This window comes from Atheta coriaria, unplaced genomic scaffold, assembly GCF_025399875.1.
Source record: "Atheta coriaria isolate IRGN ID8LTWV9N9 unplaced genomic scaffold, Caltech_Dcor_3.1 hic_scaffold_4_pilon, whole genome shotgun sequence".
In the NCBI taxonomy this organism is placed as follows: Eukaryota; Metazoa; Arthropoda; class Insecta; order Coleoptera; family Staphylinidae; genus Dalotia; species Dalotia coriaria.
This window is the reverse complement of record NW_027045446.1, coordinates 8892543-8913542: the sequence shown is the minus strand read 5'-3', so window position 1 is coordinate 8913542 and position 21000 is coordinate 8892543. Positions and strand designations below refer to the sequence as shown.

General features: G+C 34.7%; 1 protein-coding gene across 1 annotated transcript; it reads left to right on the top strand.

The window, feature by feature from the left end:
- The first annotated feature begins 802 nt into the window (after positions 1 to 802).
- On the top strand, positions 803 to 2439 carry LOC135790476 (superkiller complex protein 8). The gene is made up of 6 exons (XM_065300695.1): positions 803 to 1074; positions 1130 to 1254; positions 1323 to 1489; positions 1554 to 1789; positions 1867 to 2226; positions 2279 to 2439. Exons 1-6 carry the CDS (start codon positions 1072 to 1074, stop codon positions 2366 to 2368), a joined length of 981 nt encoding a protein of 326 aa, XP_065156767.1. The 5' UTR covers positions 803 to 1071; the 3' UTR covers positions 2369 to 2439.
- Positions 2440 to 21000: the final 18561 nt, after the last annotated feature.

The following is a 21000-nucleotide window of genomic DNA, read 5'->3' as shown; positions in this document are numbered from 1 at the left end:
CTACGTACTCTAAAGAAAACCAAATCAAGTAAAAATCGTTATTCGAAATTAGTGTACGTAGTTCAAGTCAGCAAACATATTGAAAAGTAGGAAACTATTAAATATGAACCTATCTAGGTCCATTTGGTACAATTATTGTTTTAGATTATGGCAAGAAATTGATGATATCTACAAATGGCCAATTATGCTTCAATTAGTATACTCTGGAGTTGTTCTTAGTTTTATGACCATAAGTGTCCTTACCGTAAAAAATAATGATTTTATAAACTTCAAATAATACAAAAGTTATTTCTGCAGAATTTCGAATTGCATATATTCGAATTGCTATACATTTAACTTGTTTAAATTTTTGTTAGAATGATGACCTGGAACTTGAATTGTTTTATGCTATACCATGGGATGGAGATATTAAATTTACGAAAGCATTAATATTTTTCCATATGAAATTTAAACATCCAATTGTTCTACATATTGGCAACTTTATGACTCATTCAAATGAAATAGCATTACAGGTTAGAAAGTATCAAAAATTAAAAATTGAATAATCATTTTGTATTTGAGTTTAGGTCTTCAATTCAATGTATTCGCTGACAATGTTATATCGGAACCGACTGCAGAATGTACACACTTAAAGTTATACTTATACTTAATCATATAATGTAATTAATATTATAAGTAAAATTATAATCCAAATATAATAATAATCAAAATGAATGAGTGTATGAATGTAATTCGTGTGCTTCAAAATGGCTAGCACGATTTAGATGATTTATTCAACGATCACTTAATGTATTCAGGAAATATTTAGAATAAAAATTTCCCCGCGGGTAATTGCGTGAAGTTTGATATAATTCGAAATCAATAGCAATTACATTCAAAGTATTTATAATGCATACGTATAATATTAGATTCTGACATGTGTAATTTGTAAAGGCGAATAAAGAAATCAAAATTCTCACTCACCCGCTTAAAACAATATTTCTGCTTTCTACCAGCATTCTCGTGCATACTCTAACCTCGAAAAGACTTTTCAAACATTTGTAAATACGCCGGCAAGAGAATTGCTAAATAATGGTAGGTACAACTATAATATTTTACAAGCTATCTATACTTCTAGCTTGGTTTTTAGTATTCTGTATTGGCAAAACGTGAAAATGCCCACGAAGATAGTATTTGGAGTTGTGCTTGGGGGAAAACAACCAAACCAAAGGAATCTAAAGAAAAAGAAGATGATCCAGAGAATGAAAACTCAAGGTGAACTATTTTCAACTTAATTCTTAATAAACATATGTTAGTGATCATTACTACCTAATCACTTTCAGAAGTTCCATAACTAATGAAGCTAATGGACAAGATTTCATCATCACAGGTGGTCTCGATGACTTGGTTAAAGTCTGGACTCTAGACAAAGATGAAATCAATCTGCAGCATAATCTAGAAGGCCATTCACTTGGTATTGTTTCTGTTGCTATTAGCAATAATGGCAAATGTAAGATGCATTTATAAATATACCGATTGTACTTTATATTAAAGTTTGTTTTGTTTGTTTTTAGTATGTGCATCTAGTTCTCTAGATTCTAGTATGAGAATATGGGACCTGGATAAAGGAGAAAAAATCTCCAATATTGAGACTGGTCCAATGGATTTATGGACTGTTGCTTTCAGTCCTGATGATAAGTTTATCATATCTGGCTCACAAGCGGGAATAATTACTCTGTACAATGTTGAAACTGCAAAAGCTGAACAAACATATGACACTAGAGGCAAATTCTCTTTGAGTATAGCTTATGTATGTGATTTTAGTATCTATTTATCCATGTTTAGTTAATATTAAACAAATAATCTCTGGATTATAATGATTTTCAGAGCCCTGATGGAAAATACATTGCTAGTGGTGCTATTGATGGCATTATCAATATTTTTGATGTTGAAGCCAATAAATTATGCCACACATTAGAAGGTCATGCTATGCCAATTCGTTCGTTAAGCTTTTCGCCAGATTCTATGTTTTTGCTCACCGCGTCTGATGATGGTCATCTAAAACTCTACGACGTGCAACAAGCAGATGTAGTGGGAACACTGTCAGGTCATGCATCTTGGGTTTTAAGTGCGGCGTTTTCTCCTGATGGAAAACACTTTGTTTCGGGAAGCTCGGACAAAACAGTTAAAGTTTGGGAAGTTGCCACCAAGAAATGCATTCATACATTTTCAGAACATCAGGATCAGGTACGTTGTCGTGAGATTTGATTGATTTTATTTAAATAATTGTTTATTATAGGTGTGGGGCGTGAAATTCAGTCCGGACAATACTAAAATCATGTCTGTATCAGAAGATAAACATTTAAACGTGTATTCCTGTCCTGTGTAAACAGATTTTAAGTACTTTTTAAATAATTTAGAAGTATAATTAATTCAATCAATAAATAACTTTAATTTTTATACTGTAATAATATTCAGTATTAGTTTTTTTTATGTAAAACAAGGTAGTAACTGATGGTATAGCTTCAAAATAGCTTCAGGTGTCAATTGGGTTGCCTATATGAGGCACGGAAACGAATATCATGTACACCGAGTGTTGCAACTACAAAATTCACAAATACGTACTTAAAATGCATTATTCACGTTTTGTAAACTTATAATCTATTTGATATTGAATAATTTGATTCAAATTATAATTATTTGTTAAAATTTACACTTTAAATAAAAAATTACAAGCAAAATATTGATATTTCTGCACAAAAGAACATTTTACCTATATTGCTTTGTTCAAAGCGTTGCAATAGGCCTTCTAGTAAATTTAGAACGTATTTAGCAGAAAAATAAGCCTAAAAATTAATAATTACTGTAATAGACTTGGTTAAATTAATAGAAAATTTGAAATTTTTACTGTATAAAATCATTATTCAGTTTTAAAACAAAAAATAGTTGGTAAATGGCACTAAAGAAGCAAAACCAGTTTATTATGTATGAAATTAAATATTAATCAATAAAACCATATCTAAACAATTCACTATTAAGATAATTTCTCATCAATATTAATTGAATGCCCACAGATCAAATTCATTTTCATAATTTACGATCCTACACTGACTTTACATCAACAATTTGGCTGATGACGATATTATAGCATTGGTTTTATCGATATGAGTAACTTTCGTCCCAATTAAACGCCGAATTTTGCTATTATTTCGCTAAAATGAAACACATTTGATTGAGCGACCATCTGCACACTGCACTTATCTGCGCGCAATATATGTGGATAACTTCTGCGGCCATAAAGCTTTTACGACGCCGACATTTTCCCCAATTCGTCCAGATAGACGTACGCCATTGGTACGTGCGCCAAGAGCGACCCCTAAAAGTTCCCATCTTTGCAATATCTTCGCAACGCGAGGCCATGCGAGTCGTTAAAGATGGCATTATGAGCGCGCTGCATGCGCGCTCGTAAAACGCGCCCTCCGTGCTCTCCCTGGCGACCAACATCAACCCTCCGCCGTGGCTGGATATTAGTTGAGAAGCAAGAGGGTCGGCGCACATAAATGGACCACGATTGCTTAACTCGCTCGCCATTGGCCAAAGTGCTCTTAGGGTTGGTTTTACGACTTGGGGATGTATGATATCCGCATGCTTCTAGCGGATTACAAAAGCGGGCAAGCACAGGCGGCCATGACGGAAATTGAATGAATGTTGAATATTGTGAATGCAGCAGCAATGAAAAAAAGGTTAAAAATGCGCTTGGTTAGAGATAGGTCCTTATTCAAAACACATTTCAAAGAAAACGAATTAAAAATTGTCCTTGGGAATGTAAATTCGAATATAAATCACTTTAATTCATGGATGCCGGTGGGTTAGGGACCAGAGTTTGAGTTTGAGTTGACAGTTTGAGACGCTAGAAGAATAGTAAAAAACCTTGAAATTAGAAAGAGATTTAAAGCAAAAGTTAAGAATTCTTTTTTGAATTATGTTCGAATTTATGCTTTGATTTATGGTTTTGTTTAATATGCTTTTTGAGACTGCTGTGGCTCAAAATGCATACCTAATATTTATTCTTGACTAATAAGTAGCTACGTAGGTAGGATGCAAACCCAAAATTAGTTGCTTTTTGCGTGAATTTAGGTATAACATAAAAATAACATTAATCCAAACCTAATATTACAATTATCATGACACTTTAGAAACGAGTCAAAAGCTGTTTTACCTAAGCAGATTTGCGGTTTTTCTTTGCGGATTTACAAACTTTAATAAAACATTAAAATTTATGTTTGCAAAGAAAACGAATTTTGTAATAATTGTAGTTGTTAATGTACTTTAATTTATAGTTGGCGGGCGATAGATATCACTTTCAATTTGAATTGTCAGTTTGTCTCAGGCGTTGCAGAAATATTTAATAAACCGTAAATTTAGAATGAGATTTAAGAAAAGTTAAAGAAAAAAGCTATTTTGAATAAATGCTTTGTTTTATAGCTTTTCCCACCGTTTACATTGAGAAACATTTACTTTTCTTATGTTAAAAAGCTAAATAATGCGTAGAGTTAGGTAGGTATACTCGTAGATATATTGTTTAATCCAAAACTTCGTCTATAAATAACTAAAATTCGTCATTAGTTTCGTAGATTTATTATTATTATTTATATTGTCATTTATTTCTCACCCGATATTATTCATAATAATCTACGCATTAAAATACTTATCAATAATAGGACCCTATGACCCTATCATTCGTTTTCCTAATAGGTACTACAATTTATTTAAAAAATGGATTAAATTTTGATTAAACGCAGAATCCCAATTTAGAAAATATAATAATGTCAACAAAAAATCGTTTGTTGTCTTGCTATTTTTGTGTCAAGATTATCATCGACCTCGCCCCAAACTTACACAATTTTAATGTTTTTCAGTTAGAGTCATCATTTAATTATTCACAAAAAATATTATTTACCAGTAAATACCTATATAGGAAAGTAGTCTCATTTGCCCTATCTAGGTAGATAGATTTGCCTATATTTGTTAGGTATATTTATAACTATCATTACTGACTTTTTTCTATACCTATGCTTTATATAATTTGTATAACATTAGTTTAATGTGGACAGACGGCATAAAAACACCCAAAAAAGTGATCATTAAACATCGTTGATATTGAATATTTGGTAGATAATCTTCGTTTAAAAAATGTGGCCCCTTGGAAGTCATTATATATGCTGCAAGTTTTATCCTTTTACTGGCATCGATCAGAAAATGAAACGAAATTAATAATAATTCTACAAAGTGTTTTGTATGTGATTGTTATAATTGCATCATTATTCGGTGCTATGGGCTATCTAGTTACTTTCAAAGGTACTTAAATTACTTAAATTCATAAAATTAATAAAAAATTAATAACATTAACAAAATTTCAAAACTTTTCAATGTTTTACAGATTTTTCTAATTTGGTCCCTATAATCAACACGTTTGCGCAGTTTATATCCACCAGTTTTATTTTGTTTGTTGTTTTGAGCATGAAAATTAATACATATTCGAAAGCCTGCCGCGGGTTAAAACTTTTAGACAAAATAATCGAATTTCTTAATATCCATCAAGTCTCGCATATAATTTCTAAATATAATAAACTGCTTAAAATTGCGCTTACTATCACTTATATCGTGCTAATATGTGGATTTATAATGAAAATAACCGAAAAATGCGATGTTATCCAGGAACCATTCACATGTGGATTCATAGTTCCCAGTGTAAGCAAAACATTATTGATTCTATGCCTTCTATCAATAAAATTCATGATTATTTTTTTATTTACAGTATTTCTTTACAGACACTGATAGACCGACAAGAAATGTTATAACTTTAATTCATATTTTAACTACCGTATATTTGCTTACACCAGCTGTAAATTGTGTTTTGATGATGCTGTTTATCATTGAAATATTAGAAATTTGCTTCAGAAAAATGATTTGCACGTTGCGTGAGTTAAAATGTTCTCCTAATTGGAAACAAAGACATCACCGAATTGCCGAAGTGTATCGTGCACAATTACTTATCATGGAGTACCTAAATTTATATTGTTTCTGATGTTTATAATTATGTTTTATAAACAATTTTAGATTTTGGAATATTTTTATATCGATCTATAAATGGAATCTACTAGTACAAATCGTTTCGAGTAGTTTAATAATTTCTTTACTGACAATAAGCTGTATGATTGTAAGATATTGTTTGATGATCTCGTTAAAAATTCGATAAAACTGCTTGTATTTATTTTTGTAGAAGTTTGATTTAATAGTTGCTATACAGATTTTTGGTTACTTATGCGCACTGGCAACGTTTGGAATAATTGGCGAAAAACTTGCAGAAATGGTAATTAACTACGTTATTTAAAAGGAATATCAGAAAATATTATAAATGCGTAATTTTTTATAGGTGGAAAAATATCGCCATGAACTTTACTTTGCTTGTCCTTGGGATGGTGATTTAAAAAGTTCGAAATATCTGATGTTGATGCATTTAAACTCAAACAAAATAATCGCGATTATGATTGGAGATTACTATGCGTATTCTAACCAACTTGTTCATTCAGTGAGTTACATCATTAATACTCGTAATCTTACTCAATTAATCTTTTTATAGATATTTCAGTCAACTTATTCCATGGTTATGGTTTTTGTAAATTCCCAAAAAGGATCTTAGTCATTTTTCGAATTTTTAGAGAAATCGGTTCCTACATTTCGTTTAATCGAAAATTTCGTCTATAAATCAATAAATTTGGTCATTAGTTTTGTACATTTGCAATTAATAATTACACAGGCATTTTTCTCTCATTTTATATTATCCATAATCATTTAAACATGTAAAATACTGCACTAAGCATTAAGTTGCTATAAAAATTTACTTTACTGGCATCAATCAGAAAATGTACTTGATATAAGAATAATCATACACAATGTTTTGTATTTCGTTATTTGTTATCAGTGCGTCGTTATTCGGTTGTACCTATACGAATGTAGTTAAGTCTTGTTACTTTCAAAGGTTAGTTTACGGATTATTTTGCATTCATAACCTAACTCAATTAATATTTCTATTTTTTTTTTAATATTTCAAATTACTTATTTCATGGTTATGGTTTTTGTGAACTCATCAGGATGTTAATTATTTTTTCTTATTTTTAGAAGTACAGCAAAAAAATACAACTCTTCGCAATATTCTGTTGAAAGAGAAGCCATTCGAAAAGAGGCAGTACCCTCGCATTCCCCTAAAATGGAAGAGGAATAAAACCACAAGGCAAAGGACTATAAATCATGATTAATGCGTGCGCGTGTTCAGATATCCAAGGGGGATGAAACTTAGGGTCCAGAGGAGTCATGCGTCATGCAGTCGGCCATGATGTTTCACATAAAATAACAAATTCACTAACGAACTTCCATCACTTTTTACACTCACAATAATTCAGAATGCAATATTAATTAATTTTTTAAACGCACAAATGGATATTTAAATAATGTATTCTTCTTATACACCAATTTCTCCACGTTAAGATTTGCCACACACCAACTACCAAGTAGATACAAAGCTTGAACACTGTATTACCACTGAATTTATATTAATTTACACAAAAGTTTGAACTAACATTATTCGATCAGGCAAACGCGAGTGTCAAAACGGAACTGATTTGAACCCGGGAAGGAACAGCAAACGCAGAAACTAAAAATGTAATAAATTGCAGGAACCATTCATTGAATACTCGAAACACATAAAAATTACTACCTTTTAAACTAAAATTAAATCCTTTTCATAAAAATTACGCACGTTTTCTTGCTCAAGGTCGCCTTTTAAGCATAAAACTCCAAAAATTTAAATATTCTTTAAAATATTACTTGTATTACGATAAAATAATTATTTGGCATTTACTTTGTTAATATAATATGGAAATAAACACCAACCATCATAATCCGTGTGAAACTATGCCTACTTAAATGTAAACTTTGTAACGAAACTTCAGGGCCCGGGCAAAAAAGTGAGCCAATAAAAGTAAAGAACCCTTTCAATAGCACCAATTCGTACATAAAACATGCACACACAAATAAAACGCAATAAAACATTTCAAGGTTCCGTTTTATGCGTATTTTTATTTTATTTTGTCGCCTTTTTCTCGGTGTGCAACAGATTGTTTACAAACTCGCATGGAGGCATGAAATATAACCGTCTCAAAAGATCAACCACCGTTTGTAACGTCTGGTTATTGCCTTCTTTAGTTTTGCTTTGATTTATTAAATCAACTTTGAAACAGCCACATTATTTTTCAACTTGCAAATAAAATATTTTGTGCAATGCATTTGCAACACCCTATAGAATAAAAGCTCAGAGCTTTTATTGATCCATTCCCTCCCTTAAATGTAAACTTGGGCAAGTGGCCGTCAGAATGCGCCACCGACAACATCGTGAAGAGCTTTTTCACTATAGGCAACCAAAATTACAAACCCACCCTTAAAAATCAATACAAATGACAATGCGCAATAGTTAATGCGCACATATAAATAATCATTACAATAAATATAATAAAACAATAATTTCTGGATTAAAATTATTTGTTTTAAATGAGATTTATCACCACACACATTGATATGTACCCACAATAATCGTTAATATTTCACCGCGTGTGTTCGTCGTCCTTGCGAGCAATAACTTTAAACAAATGACTTTGCGCCGGTGATCGCCAATAAAAAAGACGCATGAAACATTTAAATCCGCGCGCGGCACACAATGTACCGCGTGCGCTGTGTAAATATATAAAACGTTCGGTTATGAATCATTAAATCGCAATTAACATTACCATCAAGGCATCAAGTTAACAAACGACTTCCGACACTTATTGCTCGTGTGCTTTCACGTTTATAAAGCGCATTCGTATTATATCATAGGTATAACACACGCGTTTGTGTGTTAAAACAAACACTCAATACGAAATTATGTAGACATCTATGTGTGAAGCGGTTACAAAAAACCAATGCATGTAACTGAGTCAAGAAACGCTCGTAGGATTGAGATTTATGCCGGAAAATTAAGTTCTTTTAAATCGCACTATTAAACCGTATATGAACCATTCAAAGAGTCGATTGTAAGTGTTAAAAGGTTTAACGTCTGTGAAACTGCGTGCATAATCAATATAAATGGATCATTAATTGAGAAAAGGAAAAATATGAGAAAAAATGTCGCACGGCGCTTTATTTCTTATGTCAATTTAAATAAATAATAAAAAAATAGATTTCTGAAATTAAAATCTATTTTCTCTTATAATCCAATTCCCATTGGCTAATAATAAACACAAATGATTTTATTAGGTGGATTTTTTCGTCTTCTATCTTTGGTTTATTGTTAAACGTTTTTTATGCTCACGTCGTTTAAGGCACGCACACTAAAACAATAAAATGCGTGCGCCTAGACTCAGTGTAACGTGCTAAACGCAATAAACGAAAAGACCAAATACGACATAGGAAATGTTAAACGAATAACGAGCAATGAGCTCCGTTGGCGCGTAATGCAAGTAGCAATTGCTGGACGAGTGCTTAGAAGATTGAGTACCAATAAAGCAAATTACCGAAAAAACACTAAATTATGACATGATAATTAGGTCTATGCTAATTGTTATTTACTACTACAACATTATAAAACGTTTGTTTGTACACTAATAGTGTTATTATATTTATACCATTACTTTTTGTATGGTTGGTTGCCTATAGACTTTTTTTTTATTTAAAATGGTAAGATACGTTTTCGCCTCACAACGAAAAACTTTCATTTCGTAACCCCTCTTCATCAGCAAGAATTTTATCGGCACTTTTACCCCAACACACCCTTCTATTCTGCGCACCGCACCCTCGCTGGTATAATTATTCTTTCGCGCCGCTGAGTCCTTTTCGAAAGGTCCTTCCTATCACCATTTTCTTTTCATGGAGTTAGAGTTCTGAAGGACGCAGGAGGGTTGCGATCCTTTTATATAGCTTTCCATCATCCGAGCGATCAGTAAAAACTTTTCCAGTTTACTCTGAAGACTTGCCGCCAAGGCAGGATCCCTTAATCAGCAAAAAACCCTCATAGCACACGAAACGCAAACATTAATTACGACGGAAATAAAAGCGGTATTAAAGGTTAAAGTATTATGAGTTTTAGAGGTAAACATGCAAGCGATGAACAAACAAGGGAATTTTAATTAAAAATCTTAAATATTTACCTACGAAATGCAAGATTTTGATTTCTTTTCAACCAAACAAACAAAAATGGTGATTTTATAAGTTTGCAAATAAAAGTACCCACCAGCATAGTATTCTCACGCACGGTTTAATAGGCATTATCAAAAAGTGGAAAAGCGTGTTACGCGAAACATTACGATTGCATTTTCTGCATGCCGATGACAGCTCATGGTGCTTTTCATCAGCACACACATACCGAAATGCAAATGGTGCGTGGATGTGTGTGGAGGAGTGTTTGGAAATGCATTACGCATATCGCACCGTCGGATGCAATATCAGTCGTTCGCCAGCGTGCACGGATGATTTCGTATTCATGGGATGTAATGCGATATCATGACGGCGTCGTAACACCGAGGTGTAAAACGGCACTAAACCGTTAGTTACATACGGCTGCCGGAACGCTGAATGCAGCCAGCATCAAAGGGGCGCATTTTAATGCCGGTGCATGGATGCTTTTGCATTTGCCCAACCATCCAACACACCCTCCGATACTAGTTTATTCATAAAACCAAATTTTAAAGAAAAATACTGTGTGCTAGTAAAAATAGTGGATTTGTTTTAAAATATTGCTCAAATATTTTATATGCTGGAAAACTATTTCGTGTGTTGAGTTTGCATACTCTGCGCCATTTTGCGATGGAATCCGCATGGAAGTTTGTTTCGCTCGCGTCGGCCATAAATGCAAATCCTGCACGAGTTTATCTCGTTTTATACGCGCGCTCGTAGACATTTAAAACTTTTAATAGGCGTATTAAGTTTGCTTTATTGATCAATAACGCGCCGCGTTTTATTAATGCAGTTGCCGAATGGATCAAACATTTTCATATTATGCGCATCGAATACGCCGCCGGCGGCGCACATTCCCCATTTCCCCGTATCCGAACTAACATTTCGCAAAACGTGCATCCGGAAAATTTCATTAAAATCTCGCATAAACTCGCAAAGATTAAAAAATCAGAGCGAAATCAGTTTTATAAAGTTAAATTTTCTCAAAAAAAAAATTAACTTGATGCACACTTACATATATCTTAGGTACCTAATCTGGCATCAAATCTGACGAAGACACACCGTGACTTGAAGCATAGCCGTAAAATAAATCATCGCGTCCAACATGTAAATTGTCCAATGAAGAGTTTTTTGCAAGTTCAAACGCGTCGCGCATGTGACAAACGTGTAGGCACAACTCTGCGCCACTCATCTCAGACACACTTAATTTTTACACCGGCCAATAAAAGCGACGCGGCTATAAATTATCAGCGATTATGAATTCGGCAATAAAATAAACACTATGCAACCAGCATAACATATAAATGCTTACACGCTAAACAATACGACACAAAATGGTGATTTTGAAGTTTTACCACGCTTTAAAGTGACAACAAATTGTTGCTCGGAGTACAATTTAACTACACAGTGTACTTTAGAGCTTTGGTCAGTCATAATGTCCAAGTGTATCATTCAAAAGTTGTAACATTTCATGATCTTGCGATTTAGCTTTTCATAGTTTACCAATGCACTTACACTTCATTTGTTTTATGTTTTTTTCTTGCAGCCAAACAAAGAAAGCTAAAAAAGTCATCAAAATATATCGAATGCATTATGAATCGTAAATAAATATTGAAATGCACCCCTCTGACGCTGTATCCGTTCCATTTCGTCCTTTTATGTGGAGTTTATTCCTGTTTATTCGGAGAGTTATGCTTCGATTTGGTTTATGGATAGCCATGAATAGGAATTGTTTGACTTCGGTGATGTCTAATCCATGATCCAGGATATTCTGTAAAAATGTTTGGTGAAAATTTGAAATTTTCTGAAAAAATATACACACCTAGTGCTTTTATGTGCTTGGAATACCTACATGTGGCTATAAAAACATTTTTATATTTTTATATTTTTAATATTAAAGTTTTCCACCGGCGGCACTCCGAGGAAATGGCGCACGAATGCGTGTAGATGTGTTTCTGCTATCAGGACGAACCGGAAAGGCGCGGTCCAAGAATAACGCGCGCCGAGGATGAACGCAGGGGGATGGAAGTAAAATTTTACGAGCGGCGCTGGCGGAAATTGCGTTCGAGACGGTTGGCGCAACTCGCGCAATTCGCAAAAAGGATTTATGGACGTGACGCTATTGGATCTTTTTCTTTTGTCGTTGCTGTACCATTCCTGTAACACAAAGAACATTCACAACCACCAAAATACCCAACAGATACAAAAAAACTTTGTGAATTTTTCCGTTAGAGGGCGCTTTTCAGGTAGGTAGATGACCACGACTTATAAACAAAATGTAAATCTGTTTTCTGTTTAACTGTTAAACATGATAGGTAACTAGAAGTTAAATCAGACATACTCGTAAGTCAGTTTCAACACCACAGTCATCAAACATTCAAGCGTAAATATTTATTGCTGCGAAATTAACGACTTACTTCGGATGCAAATTTGTTTCATTTTCTGCGCTTGCCAAAAATTTCAAAGAAACTAAACAAACAGTATCTCAATCATCAGTAGCAATACCTAGGTATAATTACGTTAATTTTATAAAGTAATATTTATGAAATATAGTGAAAATTTTATGCATTTTAACTTTTGCTACAACTGATGGAGTTTTCAGGCTTTATTATCACAGAAATATGATTTTTTATATGCACATTTTCCTGCGTTTCTCATTACCTGCGTTATGCACCGTACAGAACAGTAAAATTGGTCATACAGTAGTTTTCTATGGAGTCGTATAAATATAACTAAAATAAATTGTAATACCATTAAAATTAGTTTTTTTTTTATATATAAAGAAAAGACAATAAATAAGTTTCAAATGCAGCTGGCACTTTGCGATCGTAATAAATTAATGTGAAATGTGCAAATATCCTTCAACGAAAAAGAAAAACGCAGCGCAATTAAATGGTAATTAAGATAATTAATTGCTTCTATAAAATTAGCAAAAACATGCACAAAACAACTATTGTGTGCCCCGTGTTTGCTTAATGTATTTTATGACTCAATAAACGAAAAAAACGAAAAATTGAATCGAGTTATATTTTATTTCTGTATTCAAATCGATATGAAAAGTGCAATAAAAAATATGATTAAGGTGGGTTTTATTAACGGTTACGCATACAGAAAACTATTTAAATATTGGTTGAATTTTCCGCTTTTTGGCATAAAATTCAACAACAATAATGAACTTTTCATATTGTTTAAATATAGATACATTTAAAGGAGTTTTTCCTACAATATGAAACTTTTTTTTAATTAAAAAAATTTTTAACTTTGTTTTTCTAACAAATTGCTTCATTTTCTTTTATTTTATTTACGTCAGGACTTTTTCCACTTACCTAAAACAAAAGTTGTGAAATCCCGTAACGAGGACTTCTCTGAAACCGAAAAAAATGCAGCATTGTTGTTGTTGTGATTTGTGCTTTGCCCAGCATGCCTAAAAAACAAAACGAAAAAGCTCACATACATTATGACTGCGGGCACTACGACTAAATGGTTATGAGCACTTAAAAATACATTGTTGGCTGTTAACTCGTTCGAATGTGCGATGTGCAGTATTCTTCCACGTGCGTGCCGGCGCGTGTTGTATGCATCCAAGAATTATGGCGATTTGATGCCCGAACAATAATATTAACACCACACCGTTGAGGGTGTAATGTGGTGGGTTGTCAGCAAATAACAATGAGATCATTAAAATGATTCACAAAAAACAAAGCACCTGAAACAAAACGAAAAAGAAAAACAACACAGCTTTGTTATTCCAAGCGCTCTGATTGACATTTCCTCTTGTCTTCCACTGTGTAGTTCAACATTCAAGATGGCGCGAGTCGATTTTATTTTTTGTACCTCCATGCTTACCTCGCCAGCCAGGCCAGGCTTTTGTTGGTGCGTTTGGTTGGTGGTTGCCGTGGCGATCATAATTTATTCTCGACATTTCTCTCTCGGCCATATCGTTCGTATCATGAATATAAATTAATCCCATCTGGAATGCCAACGTGCGCCCGTTTCGTGTGGGAAACCTGCTACATAAATTAGAGATTTTATCGAAGACCACGTTAAACTCCAAGTTTAACTTAAACATCAAGTTCAAGTCAAGAAACGAAGAAAAAAAAACACACGCACGAAATAACAAAATGGCTGATTTCTCAGCCGAGTAAGTACCAAGTGGATTTATCAATACGAAAAAATGTAAATCAGCTCGTATATTATTAATTTTATGATGTTATCTGATATTCCGTGTGTTGCGTCAAGTGTCCTGACTTTTACTAGAAGTTTTTATACTGTACCTAGTAATGAACGATAAATTATATCCAGCATTTTGAGGTTGGAACTTTCCTCATGGATATAACTTTACATAACCTTAATTAGAACCTTGTGATGGAAATAATGGCTCCGAGGGTGTCGTTAAAGTTTCGGACACACGCAGTGCGCATGCTGGTGGACCAGGGACCATTTTTATTTCACCAAAATCATCTGAAAAACATCAACATGTTGTGTATGTAACAGCTATCGTAAATCAGCCTCGATGCGATCAACAACACATAAAAACACACAAAAATCACCTGCAGCATTTTCGAAAATAATTTTTGGGTGGATTTTGAGTCAGACTGTACTTTTGATGATGTTATAGCATCACATGCGGGTGCGGGACTCACAGAGGCGTCATTGAAATTGAATTATAACGTGATAAAACGAACGTGCGCGTCGTTTAAGTAGCAGTCTCTTTGGTTGATAAAGCAAAAGCAAGTGTGGGTGCTGCCTGCCTCCAAAACACACGACACATGAAACAAAGCTATAGCAGGAGAGAGAGAGAAGGAAATAAAGAGATATAACAACTCTTTATCTGAGTCCCGTCCCTGCGGAAGGATGCGCAGGATGAAAGGCTGCTTTCATGCTGCTGAGTTGCGCACTGAATTTAATTGAATTTAGATAAGGCCGACACGAGCAAACAACCGTGCCACTGTTGACTGATGGCAATCCGTATAGTGCTGTGTATCTATAGAACAGTAGGCGCATTCGTGTGGGAGGCCATTATGCGTAAAGGGGCATTAAATGGCGGGCGGATTTTAGTGGTCGTTGTAAAATTTGAATTTATAATGAAAAGGGTTTTGCTGTACGCGTATTATCTTTGCGTGCTTTGTGGTAGCATGTGTGTTTAGAATTTTGGGTTTTAATGGTACTTTTTAACTGCTAAACTAAACTTACATAAAAAAAGCAACATATTTTGTCATTAGCCACGCAAAGTGCCCAAAATTTCATCTTTAAACACTTCACATATGAAACTAATACGAAAAATTATCTAAAAACGTTTTTTCTCACGAATTAAAAACTGATTGTTATACAGCAGTCAGAGCGTGATCAGATTAATAATAATAATAATAATAACAAACATATAATGTATTATATGTGACAATAAATACGATCAGCACGTAAACTTTAATTTATTGCTGACTCGGCAATTAATTTTATTACACTTATATCTTGTTTATGTATTTCCACGCGTATTTACAGGTACTTGTTGTTTTTGTATTTTTTCCTTTGTGTCTAAATCACAAAAAAAATAATTATGTGTATTTAGCAATATTACACCTGAATTTTTGAACAGTTGGTGTTTAATTTGTTGTTTGTGATTTATTCCTGGTGTTTGTTTCTTGCCATCGTCCGTGTGTGACACATGACGGTAATAAACGCAGGCAATTTGGTATTATTTGTTTGCATCCGTTAATATGTGCTTATATTACATCAAATGAGAAGTATAAAAGGCGCTAAGTAATTATGATGGGGGCTTGTTTTATCGTAGTTTAATTAATTTATTGTATTGCGTTGCGTTGCGTTGGTAAAGCGTGTAAATTACCGTTTAATTGACACAATAAAATTAATTCTTTATCATGCTGATACGAGAGATTAATACCAAAGTATTATTCCGAATAAATTTTTGAAAATTTAATTTTTTGTTGGATATTTTTTGAGTTGGAACGTGAGCAACATGTGAAGCAAAGAAAATGATGGCTGCTGGCTGAAGAAGTGAAGAGGGTACATTTTTAAGAACCCACTCTGACATCCGACCGCGTTCCGATATGGGTGTCTTCTCTCGGTCGATGGCTGCCGGCTGCCAGCGGGGAGGGCCGGGCGGATAAATTATGTGACAGCTGCCCATGGATAAAACATGACTGGTTTTAACGTCGGGACGTTCAGAAGACCCTTACGTGCACACGACGGAGAACTACGTCGTTAAACAAAGAAGAGCGAACGAAAGTCGAATATTCCAATGGTGTAGGTACCTATCCCACACGAAATTTGCTCTAATGGGTTGTGGGACGTTGGAAGGTTTCATGTTTCATGAATTTTTGTGTTCTCAACGTTTTCCTGAAGACTTTTCTAGTTCATCTTATTTGCATTTTCATCTATTATCCTGTGAGGATATATTTGCTGAGTCGCCATTGTACGCCTGGCAAAACCTTATCTCGAACCTAATTTAGTTAACGTTTATGCGCGTTACTGTTAGCGCAAGCATATCAAATAAAGTTTTATTCGTTTAAGCGCCAAGCTTTGAACGACACATACACCCTGCTCTAAATAAAACCACGCATTAAAAATCACATCACTCCATATCTAAGCACAACACGTTTAGATTTATAGAAAATATTTTCAATTAAAGTTTTTCTGTCTAATATTTCTTAAATCTTTTTGTTAACGAATGTTTTAGTTGGGGAATTTTGTGTAACACTTAGTGGACGCCACGTTGGCGCATAGGAAGGCGACGTTTACGAAGAACCGGAGCAATATAAAGGTCTGAAACTCCGAAATGCTTCGCTCAACGAAAATGCCCGCCGCCGAGCTGGATTTAACGCGTTCGCCCAACAAAACGCGCACCCACACATCGCCGGCCTCGGTTTATGCCTTGCCGATGAAGCCTGTGCGCAGTGCACACACGTACACGCCGCATAAATGCTTCGGCACGTTAGCAATCGACAAATCTACGAACTTACGTAACTGCACATTCAGAATAAGCTGATCTACAGGCTATTACAACAAAAAACCTTCACTAAACCGCCTATTTTAAACACTAATAAATAAAATAAACCAATTTGTAAATCATTCAGAAATACATTTTAAGTTTAATTCGGTATTATCTGAAATAAATTGTATTTCTGGTTTTAATGTGCAGAAGAAGCAATTAAATGAGTCTTCCTTGGAGGGTAGCGCACGAAGGCGTACATCTACACCACCCACATTACATTAGTAGTCGTGCACGCGCCATGCACACACCACCCTCTGATATTCAATTATATCGAAGCAATCTACGCTAAGAGGGGAAACGTGTTCCTGGAAAAACTGCCATAAATCTGTTGCCAGGATACTCGCCTGCAAATAACGGAGCGTGGAGTAAATTTAGCAAATTGATTTAGCAGTTTGCGCTAATACTACACTATAAAGAATAAATATAATATGGAAAAATACATTTGCAGACCTAATAAGAGCCCTGTTTGGTCTATTAGTATTCACGAAACGTTGAAAATGTTAAAATTTCAAACTTTACGACTTTTTGAATCTTTCGGTTCTTTAAATTAATACAGACCCTTCAAAAAACCATAAATTTTCGTGCTGTCACGTTTCTCAGCGTTACTAATGCTACATTTTCCATTCGACGTTCATTCGCCATGCAACTCCACCCTTGATGCAACTCGAAATGTGAAAATGTCTTGTGTGTGCGCGCCCGAAAACTTCGAAATGCTATCCGAATGTCAAATCTTAGAATTATAGCCTCGATTTAATGTCTTCATCGCGAAGGGCTGCGCATAGTGCTTTCATGCAAAGTCGAAGATTAGGAAATATAAAAAATATATACAAGGGTGGCATTCATCTGTCGGCACCGCTCTGGGTGGGGTGCAAATTCATGATGGACGCTTTGAAGATTATGTTACACATGAAACGCATACTGTTTGTATAATTAAGTTGCTTTTCTTGCTTTTTCTGCTTGTGTGCACGATACGCTGCATAAATTTTATTATTCTTTAGTAATACTAAAGTAGAAATTTGCAAAATTTAGATGAATCACGAATAATAAATATTTTCTGCTGGAATACTGTGCATTTACTCTACTTTACCCTGTAATTTACCAAGTTGAAGAGTTTCAGAAGCTAGTTTTTGCTCTCCCACAACAGCCCTTTCTGTGAACAGTTTATTTTTATAACCGTGCAGCCCGCTATTACGAATCGCACAATATTCCTCTGTGACCGGCGGCACTTTTTCACACTGGTTGACTAAAGTGTGAAACCAAAACAAACTTTCGCTTTCAGTTTCGAATAGAAACCAAACAAAAGTCGCACCAAATGCTTTGAAACCCTTTAAAATAAAAATCTCAGTTTTAGCACAAATCTTATAGTAAAAATTAGTTTTTTGAAAGTTGTTTGAAGCTATATAGCTACCAACTTGTGTAGGTAGTAATTTGTTTCGTATAGAATGTTTTTTTCCGAGTTATTCTATGTCGATGCGATGGCGGCACGTCGTTTGTGTAAGTCCCTTCTACGTTCGTTCGCCTCCGGTCGCTCGCCTTGAATAATACATATTCATAGGTCTTTCTTGATGGCTGCCCAAGCTGCGTGTTCACCATGTTCTTCACGGCGCGCGTTTTTTGTGTTTCGTTGTACCTTTTTCCACGCCGTGGCGGTATATATTTATACCGGGGGCACCGGGGCGCTCCACATTAATATTTATAATCCGGCGATGGCACGATGCAAGGAGGCACTGAAACGTTGCGTGTGCATAAGTAACCATGTTCACGTGACTCAAACTCAACTCCAAAAACTAAAAACTTGGAAAAACCAAGAAAATTCGAAATAATTTTAATATTTAATTATTTTATGCGGTAAAATGCGGTTAAACTCATTGCTACCTGCATGATTCCACTCATTCAATTACGTTTATCATCATTGAAGCAAGTGAAATTAACTTATTATTAGGTGCAAACTACTGATTGCGTTTATAGCCACTGCGTCTCGTAATACAAGTTCATTTTGATGGTTATACCTACTTCAGGCAACGTTATCTAAATAAATAAAAATAAAATATCACTAAGGATATAAACACAAACGCCGGAACCGCATAGGTATGGGTACTTATTTATATCTAACTAGTGTTGGTAGATGTAAAAAAGAAAGAAAAAATAATAGGTATATAAAATTCATGTCTCGACTTGAACTGGATGAAGTTGTAAATTATTTTTAATTGCGTCCAACGGAAACGCTCATTCATTAAAGCTGTTTGTTAAGAATACGAGTGCCTATAGTAAGGGAATAATGTTGTAGGTACCTTTAAGTGCCTAATAAGTTTAAACCGAAAGTTGACAACTTTTTAAAATTAGAAATAAATAGTTTTTCTTGGTGTTTAATACACAAATGAAAATTTAAACTACTTTTTTATGGAATTCACCTGGATAGCTTTGAATAAAGTAATTAAAACACTGATTAAACCTGATGTTCTAATAATGTTCACCTAAATTTGTCATTTTGCGTTTTATGAGTGTGCATGTCATGTCATGTACTCATGTTTGTACTAAATCGCGTTATTAGCAATGTCTAATGATAATGGAAAATAATTTGGTAATGTTTGCGTGTCGGGAATATGTCCGGATTATCGAAACGAGTGTCATGCAAGATAACATATGTGAGTGACAATATGATATGCACGGTATACCTAAATTCGTGTTTTTGGCCCTGTGTGTTTAGGCGGATTGCGTTTTTTTTCGTATGTAATTTGTGAAAATTGCCTTCGTTTGCCGTCGGTCACCGTTCTATTGTTATGCCTCGGCACGTCCGCGCGCTGTTGACTCGCTTCGGTAAATCGCCGCCGGTCGAGATGTTTTTCCGTGCGGCGTGTGCATCGCTCGCCGTTTGCGCATTCAATTATCGCAATTCGTGCGGCTTTGTCTGGCGGTCGTGGTCGGCAAACTCGCCTCTTCAATGAATAATTAGTAACTTTTAGCAGCCACGCAGCTCGAACAAAGAACGCAGATTAGTGAACAAATGATCTTTTTAACGTTTTTAAAGATATGTTTAACATTTTTACCGTGCACTGATAATTATAATGTTATAATATCCGGCATGCACGTAAAATACCTCTAAAATTTTAATTTTTGACCATTTTTGTGATTATTGAACTTTAAATTGCACTAGAATTTGATACAAGTAAGGAAAACTCATTATTTTAATTTGTAACGATGCTGAGACATACCTACTTACGCTGGAAAGGCGTAGAGACAATTTTAAGAAGGCCTGTGGGTTGTGCTTGAACTTGACGATAAAGATGAACGTGAACCCGTAACCCGTATTATAAATCCTGGCTCGGCGGAATGAAGAATCGACTTTAATGACCCGCCACACGTTTCAGTCGTAAATTACGCTCGAAACATTTTTACAATCAAAATGTGAGGCACCAACAACGAAACTCGATGGCGTTATTAAACCTTTTGCGTTCGGTGCGCTGCGTGCTCCGTTCTCACATCTTGATTTCATTTTTTTTTTTCGTTTCTTCGGCGTCGTATTATTCTAACGATCGAAGTGGCTCACAGCACTTGCTATGCACGCATATATCAGATTTCTAATTAATAAGAACTTCAATTGTTTGGCATTCAATGGCTGTGGAGTTTTATTTGCCATTTTCGTTTGTGCGCTTTGCTTGTGATGCGTATCTGCCAGCGTTTGTAAATATGGGTGTTTAAAATAAGCACTGAAGTTGTGCTTGGTGCGCGAACAGCACAAAAAGGCA

Excerpts from the sequence above, each read along its gene's own strand:
- LOC135790476 (XM_065300695.1), top strand. Across the intron at positions 1,255-1,322 it reads CCAGAGAATGAAAACTCAAG|AAGTTCCATAACTAATGAAG; the intron begins GTGAACTATTTT and ends AATCACTTTCAG. Across the intron at positions 1,790-1,866 it reads TCTCTTTGAGTATAGCTTAT|AGCCCTGATGGAAAATACAT; the intron begins GTATGTGATTTT and ends AATGATTTTCAG.